The sequence below is a fragment of the Haliotis asinina genome, chromosome 8, assembly GCF_037392515.1.
Source record: "Haliotis asinina isolate JCU_RB_2024 chromosome 8, JCU_Hal_asi_v2, whole genome shotgun sequence".
Taxonomy (NCBI): Eukaryota; Metazoa; Mollusca; class Gastropoda; order Lepetellida; family Haliotidae; genus Haliotis; species Haliotis asinina.
This window is the reverse complement of record NC_090287.1, coordinates 7,896,833-7,905,484: the sequence shown is the minus strand read 5'-3', so window position 1 is coordinate 7,905,484 and position 8,652 is coordinate 7,896,833. Positions and strand designations below refer to the sequence as shown.

Sequence of the window (8,652 nt, the reverse complement as noted above, 5' to 3'; positions counted from 1 at the left end):
TCGACCTGAAATTATCAGAAGTTTTCGTATCTAGATTAGCTCAGCCGTTATGGAACTTTATGTCCTGGTGTGAAACAAAGAATAACACCTTTACCTCTGCACACTTGCACTGATACCAGGTTAACCTGAACTCTCGTCATTAAAAACATTTTCCCGAAGAACCGGTCCAGCCCAAAGTTAATTAGAGGCAATCACCAAGCAATCGTTTGGTCATTCTAAGTTCGGTATTTGAGCCGAGGACAGAATTTACAGTAGTCGTAGTGCTTGCTGCATCTGTTGTAACTGATATTACAAACGTTTAGTCGAAATAATGTAAATAATTACAATGCATATGCCACCGTTTGTCTAGGAGAAAATAGGAGTTAGGACATCATGTCCAGGGTAGCATTATAACAAGGTAGGAGAGTTATCTGCCCTGTTCAGTCAACAAGGTGATTGAGCTGATGTCTCCTCTAACAAGCCTTGAAAGACTGGATTATCCCAGCTTCTAGCACCTGCATGTGACGTCAAGTGTAGTTGGCAGGAATTGTAGAATGTATTAAATTGCAGGTGTTAACCCATCTGGGATTACACGACTGCTTAAAGCATTATGAGTTCGGTCAATCAAATTGAGCAATGTCAGTTAAGCAAGGAAGGTATATAGTCCACGCAGCAAGTGCATATTGGCATTATAACCAGTAGAAAATGACTTTTGTTAAAAAATGTGGTAAATGGTATTGTATGTAGCCAGGATGGCAATATAACCAGGATATTCGGAATCCGTTCTTGCACACCATGACATTATATCCAGGATTCCATTATAACCAGGGTGCACTGTTTAACAAAAGCATTTTCAGAGGCATGAGCTTATAACATTATCTTCATATACTGCTGCAGCCATGTATGCAAATTAGACATGCAAATTCGATACCAGTCTTCAGCAAATATACAGTACCGATTATACTTTATGAAAACACAGTCAACGAAAGAGCAAACAAAACACCTGTGACACAAATCCGCTCTCTTTACATCTAAATGTGGATTGTTTCTCGCCACTATAACCTAGATATGTCAGCTTGTCAAGTTAATATCAACCATGGTTTAGGGCGGCTTGAACCACATCTGAAGGACAGAAACTGCCCTGGCCCGCCTTGTAATCAATTAGAGTTATCTGCCCTTGATACACAACCACGAGGTATACAGCGATTCTCACTCAGCTCAACAATGGCTCAAATTTTAAGTGGAAAAGAAGCGTCGGCGTGAGTATATGTAAAGTTGGTCACGTGTCCGTACCTCTGGTCTAAGTGCATACAAATATTGCATCCTATGTCGATTCGTTGTTTGGGATATTTTTATCAAAAAGGACATCACCTCGTAGGTTGACCCTCCTTGACCCCGCTACAGTATCTGCTCTCTTGTCTCTCAGCCTGTTATTGTAAATAGCATGCAACCTGACAGACTGACAGTTAGCAGTGTGTCATTGGGACATAACAGGCGCGCTGTGTGTGGGGGAGTGTCCAAGATGTACTGAACTCAAAACATACTTGTGATAATGGACGGGATTGGGAGTTGGCCTCATTTATTTAGTAACTATTGAAAAAGAAAAATGAAAAAACAGTTCATTGCTTGGTATAATAAAGTTTGGTCTGATGAAATGATTTAGGAAAGCTATGCAGTATTATATTTGTAATCGGTTTGGTGCTGGATAGGTATTAGTATTATTTTTTAGTAGAGTAAACAAGTTTTTACTAACTAGAATTGAGTGATATCCAAGTATTGGTCAATTCTCCCACATGCCCTACTTCTGCCATTCATTCTGAAAGTTGTTTGTGTGGATGATCTAGACAAAGATGTTTGTATATGTTGCACACAGTATTCCAATCCAATTTTGAACTTATATGGACATGTTTCTTGACTAATACTTAAATATTGCTCTCAGTTCTTTTACCATATCTTTACATTCTAGTGTCACATATATTCCATAAATATCCAGTGACACTACATCAATTTGTTGCAGTTTTCTGTTGCTTTCACAATTCAGTTTTTTATTATATGGAAATGTGAAGATTGAAAATATGTACATGGTTTGGAGTTATGTGACCTTAACAGACAAAATACTTGTGTATTGTAATAAACAGAGACCTTAATGGTGACACAATATCATAATGGCCCCTCGGTCTATTTGTTGTAAGAGGGGACAATTGATCTGATGGGCACAAAGGCAGACGGAAGGTGTTGTATTACCTAGTCAGACAGTGTTCGTGTTATCAACCATTGGATTACTTGTCCCAGGATACAGATGTGATATTGTGTCTTGCTGAGATGGCATGAAACCGCTTTCATAAGGTCAAGCGTCATCTATACCTAAAAATGTATTAGATGTAATCTAGAAGATAGATCTTGGTCCTGAGATCCATGTGGGTCATGGAGAGATAATCTCTGTTATGATACAATAATAAATACTTTTGAGAAATTCCAGAAACATGTAGGTCCTATTTGCCCCAAGCATATTTTTGTATTTTAGCTGAATTCGATGTATTAACTTTACCCTAAATGGGCCCCAGCAAAAAAGACACTACCTGACATTTACCTTTTGTGGAAGTGATAAACTTTTTTTTCCTTTGAATGCTAAAACTTCTGTGCTTTATTAATTTGTGGTAAAATATTATATCTCCTCATTGTATGTGACTGTATATCAACATGTTACGAGTGTGTATTTTCTGTATATTTTGTTATTAATTCAGTAATAATTATTATTGGATTGCAATGTTTAGTGTTTTGAATAATAAATATGGTGGGTCCCATTTCGTATGATAGATGGTCCGCATTTTTAGGATCCAGGTTTTCCGGGAATTATCTGCCCTTGACTTCCTGTTTGTTTACTTCCGGGAGACATTGTTTTGAGGGCATTCTACAGTGTTGGCGATGGCAGTAAGTGCTCGTACTTTCGGTAAACGACTGCAAGTATATATAAAGGCTAGTTGCCGTGTTGTGAGCGACACACATTCACATTCATTCGCTGGAGTTTATCATTCTGCCTCTGCCAACGCTTCATCTCCATAACCGTCATCAGACCGCTCACTGTGTTACATTCTGCATACCTGTTTCTCTCTCGCAATCAGGCTTTGGTGAGTTTGCTATATTATATTATGTGACCCATTGCCTTAGACTTTGTCTCACTTGTATTGTATTGAAATCGGTATTGTTAAATTGACTTGTGACTTTGTATAACTTGCTCTCTTTGCCTAAATAATACAGAATTTGAACGTTTGTGGCTTGTGTTTGTTCTGTTTTGCTGGTTCACAGGGGATTTCTTACGTTGTTTGTTACTGCAAATTCTTAACGGTAACAAAATTGGGGGCTCGTCCGGGATAGAATTCATTTGACATTTGAGACCATTTGTGACATCTATTTAAAATTTCTGCAATTTTGCAACAAATTAATTGAGGAACCAGGAAAACGGTGTTTGAACTTGAGAAGTTTGTATTGTCCCCTGACTCTGAGACAATTAGTCAGTTGAGGAAATCAGATTTCTTCACATCTCAAACTTGATACCAAACCTGCAATGATGACATTTCAGACTTTGAAAATTGTTTTGAACCACTATATTGATGAAAGAATTTTTGAAGATGATGTTTTGGAAATTGTGCCAGAAGAATGTTCAGACCAGTTGGAAATGAAAAAATTAGAACTGAAAAAGTTAGAAATGGAAAAAGAGATGGAAATGAAAAGTTTCAAATCGAAATAGAAAAAGAAATGAAAAAGTTTGAGATGGCAAAGGAAATGGAAAAAGAAATAGAAAGAGACAGAAATAGAAAGGAATTAGAATTGAAGAAATTGCAAATTGACAAAGAAATTGCTCTGAAAAACTTGAAAACCCTGCTCAGACCTTGGATTCTTCCTCATTTGACATTGCAAAGCATGCTAGGCTTGTACTCCCTTTTAACTCATTAAGGTTGAGAGCCACATATGTGCAGCAACTTAATTAGATTCTCAAAGCGAGAGCCGCGTATTGGGGGTAATAAAAAGCACCTCTTATTCAGCGAGAGCCGCATATTGGGGGTTTTACATTTTAAATTTGTACTGTACCTATAATTTCAATCAATTTAGCAGTAATGATCAAAGATTAGCCTTTCTTATGAGAGAGGTTACTTCCTGTGTTAATCAGAAGAACTATTAATGTGTTTTAATAACAGTTATTTGCAATGTTGGGGGCTTATACAGGCAAATGAACACATGTCTGCGAGAAAGGGGATTATGAGATGTTGTTACAGGAGGTAAGTGTTTGTTACTCATCATTGGGAGTGAATACTAAGATACCATGTTTGCACATTGATTGAATTAACGATGACAAGGTTACAAAACCTTCTTCTAAATTAAATCATTCATTCATTCATTGTAATAGTTCATATAATGAATCGTAGACATAAATAGCAATACTGTATTACACTCATGTTTGTGTAGATTTGAAATAAACCATGTTTCTAATTTAGACCTAATTCATTTGCGACTATTGATTTTTAAAGCTGACAATAATACATAATTGAATATGAAGTGATAACTCATGCATGTACTCATAATATACATATATAGTACACATAAACCATGTGGTAACATGGGTATTTTGTACAAGCTCTTTCATGCTGATTTGAAATGTGATTTTTTAATGCAATTTACATAAGCATTGTATAAGAAACGTTTGTATTTGATCTTTGTAATTATCTTATCCAGTGTAACGATCACATGTATCAGATCCATTGTCAATAAAAGGAGGATAATATATCAGTTACGGAATTGATGCGTATAACCATTCAAGCAGACAACACTAAATAAGATATATGAACACCTCTTTCAACCTCAAAAAAACAGCCTCTGGCCGAATGCATGTCCAGGTAAAGTTTTGTCCCGTGACAAGTGTAAAACAAACTTATGCGCTGTTACATCATTGGACAACCTGTTTTGTGGAGTCACGTCCGTTGCCAATATTCTGAACCGCGTTTGCTTTCAAAACAAATATAAGTATGCCCATATTCAAAAATATTTGGGGAGATTCAACTACAAGTGTATACATCACAATAAATCAGTATCGTGTAACTTTTTTTTAATTGTATAATACATGTACTTGAATTATGATATTTATTTGTAACAAAGTGCAGATTATGTTGAAATGTTCAGCAAACCATTATGTTTGATTTACAAGTAGTGTGCGCAAAATATATATGCAAATAAATACTATCTCTACTCAATGGTTGGATTGGGTTATCTGGGGTAAAAATAATCGGATTGTAGCGCTTTGAGCGCTTCAAAGAAAAATAAACCCGGTAAAGTGCTTGTTAGGTCTATGTGTACATTTCAGGCATCCTTACGATTATATATGTTCACGATACACAAACTTTTTCATGATAGCTAGAGTTGATAAAGCCGGAATCTAGCATATCAATTGGTCAATGATCTAACCAATAGTCAATCTGTATCCAAGCTGTCTAGTGACCGAACATGCTCATCAGAAATTTAGCCCACGCCCCATCACCTGTCATTTCCTATGTGACGGGTATCTCATGATACAGTTGGTCATAGATAACAAAGAAAGGACTATATTGAACAGTTGAGATACAAAATGTCCTATTCGGGAACTTTGATGACGCCCATCTCATAACCCTTTGTCTTATGCATGTGCAAGGAATAGCATTATACAATATGTATACATGTATGTTCCTGCGATAACATATATTTTCTGCGTTAAATCTAGATGAACCAAAGTGACAAACTGTGTATCTGTTCCATGTACGTCACACACTAGCTTATTAGTACTGGCCTTAAAATATTCAGTATACACTAGCAACATATCAGCGAAAACGATTCTTTCATAGAAGATTATTAGGTGTGTGCATAAATTCCTCTTTACTGCCATTGACATAGATGTTTTGAACAATTTAACCTCACACAATGATATGAGAGGGACAATTTGTTTAAGTATGTCTTACATCCAAAAAACAAACGTATTGAGAAAATACACATGCACACGCCACCAAACGTCTACAAGAGAAAGTGCAATAAAATTACGTAAAACGTTACATATATGACATGTATTCACTCCGGCTTTCTTTCAATATATACCTTTACAATGCAATAAATAATTAAACAATCAGGACTTGCTGGTATGACGAGACAGTTTCCTGTAATCTCCGAAACCTGTCAGGGATATCAGGCGTGAATAGCCCTAATTAGCCTCGCCACAGCCAGCCAGGCAATCAGCACAGGGCTCCAGGTGTTGAGCAGTGAAGTGGCTCTGGGGCTTAATGAGTTAATGAGAAAGGTGTTGACAAATATTTTCTACATTTTGAGAAAGTTGCTGAAAATCTCAAGTGGCCTCAATGACAGAACAACAATTCGTAGTTGTTGCCACATGAGCAATTCTGCTGGGGTTTTCCATGTCGCTGCATGTAGGGTTGTTCTGTAGGAGAACAAATATCTCTGTAGCTTGTCATAGGTGTCACCTGGTTGATTCTTCATTTTCTTCAGCGCTGTCTTGAATGAGTCAACTACTCGTTCAGCTTGTCCGTTCGTAACTGGATGCTTTGGTGCTGTGCAAGTGTGACGAATGTTGTTCATTCTCAGGAACTCTTGGAATTCTTCTGACGTAAACTGGGCCCCATTATCAGTCACGATGTGTTCTGGTAGCCCGAAGATAGCGAATAGTTTTCTCAGGTGCTTGATGGTGACAGTCTTGACTGAAGTGGTGTGACATCCATCCACTTGGAGTGTGGTCAACGACCACTAAGAATGTGTGTCTTTGGAATGGTCCTGCAAAGTCAATGTGAAGTCGGGACCATGGAGATGAAGGCCATTTCCAGTTGGTAGGTGGAGCTGCGGGAGGTTGATTCGCTGTCTCTTGGCAGTGAAGGCAATGTTTGACTTTGTTTTCAATCTTGTGGTCCAGTCCTGGCCACCACAAGATTGATAGTGCCACTGATTTCATCCTGACGATCCCAGTATGTTCTCCATGGAGTTCTTCCAGCAGTATCTCTTGGAATTTCTGTGGGAGTATTACTTTTGAGCCCCAGAGAACCACGCCCTGTTCCACACTTAGTTCCAATCTTCTCTGGAAATATGGTCGAAGTTCTGCTTCTGTTTTGTCCAGGTATTGTGGCCATCCTTCCAGCTTATGGAGGTAAACTCGTCTCAGTACCGGATCTTTTGCGGTCTCTACTGCGACATGTTTTGCTGTGATTGGCAATTCTTCGTTGAATGTTTTCACCAGTAGAATCAACTCTGTGTTGTTCTCCGTGGTGTCATCTTTTGGTGGTACCTGTAGCAATTTCGATAACCCATCAGCTGGCGCATTCTGCTTGGATGTTCGATACTCTATCTTGTAGTCGAATGAAGCAAGAATCAGTCCCCATCTGTTGATGCATGACGCCGCCATGACTGGAGTTTCTATTGTCGGTGAGAACAGTTGGAGCAGTGGGCGATGATCAGTTACGAGTGTAAAGCTTTGGCCTAGTAGGTACTGCCTGAACTTGGTCACTCCAAAGATGATGGCAAGCCCCTCCTTCTCAAGCTGTGAGTAGTTCTGCTCTGTGCTGTTCAACTTTCGTGACGCATATGCGATTGGTCTCTTCTCTCCATCAATGTTGTGTTGTAGAACTGCTCCTACGCCGTAGGGTGAAGCATCGCAGGAGAGCACTAGTGGTCTGTCCAGACTGTAGTGAACTAGGAAAGAGTCATCCATCAAGTACACCTTGGATTTCTTGAAGGCTTCCTGTTCTTTCTTGGACCATTTCCATTGTTGATTATTCTGTAGAAGGTCATACAGGGGTGCTACTGTACTCGCTAAGTTGGGCATGAACTTTCAGCATTCTGAGGTAGGACCTCAATTCAGATACTTTTTTGGGTTCTGGTGCTTGCTGGATTGCTGTGACCTTTTCCTTCGTGGGTGGATTCCTTTCTCATCTGTAATGTACCCTAGGAATTGGACTTGCTTCAAGAAAAACTTGCATTTGTCTGGCCTCAGTTTGAGTCCTGCTTCCTGTAGTGCCCTTAACTCTGTACTTACGGTGCCGTTCTTACACCATACTGTAATCTTCTGAACTGGTACAATCCTTTCGTTGTGTTGATCGTGGTCAACTTGCGCGACTTCTCATCCAGTTGAAGTTGCTGGTATGCATGTTTCAGGTCTAGCTTGGTGAATTCTTTCCCTCCATTAAGTTCAGCAAGTAGCTCTTCTACTTTAGGAATAGGGTAAGTTTCTACCTTCAAGTACTTGTTGAGTGTTGTCTTGTAGTCTCCGCATAGACAAACTTCTCCTGATGACTTGAGTACCGGAACGACAGGAGTTACCCATTGTGAGTATTTCACTGGTTCAATGATGTTTTCCTCCTCCATCCTATCGACTTCCTTCTCGACCTTCTCCCGGGGAGCCAGTGGGACTGTGTGAGCCTTGCAGAATATGGGGTGAGCATGGTCTTCTACTTCTAGCGAGACTTCACATTCCCTCAAGTGGCCTAATCCCTTATCAAACACTTGGAACAATTCTATCAACAAGTCATCCTGTGTATCAGCTGTGGTGTCAACCAGACTGATACTATTGATGGAGAGCATATTCTTCCATGGTTCCATGTACTTGAGCCAGTTTCAGCCTACCAGTGAAGCTCCATTTCCCTCGACAACCAC

The 8,652-nt window shown here is 39.1% G+C and overlaps 1 protein-coding gene across 1 annotated transcript in view; it reads left to right on the top strand.

Moving 5' to 3' along the window:
* Positions 1–1,144: 1,144 nt before the first annotated feature.
* LOC137293403 (C-1-tetrahydrofolate synthase, cytoplasmic-like) overlaps positions 1,145–8,652 on the top strand; it is a 33,524-nt gene continuing 26,016 nt past the window's right edge. The window contains exon 1 of the mRNA XM_067823921.1: positions 1,145–1,238. Within this exon, the coding sequence (XP_067680022.1) occupies positions 1,204–1,238 (35 nt within the window). The 5' untranslated portion in view covers positions 1,145–1,203. The remainder of the gene's footprint in view (positions 1,239–8,652) is intronic.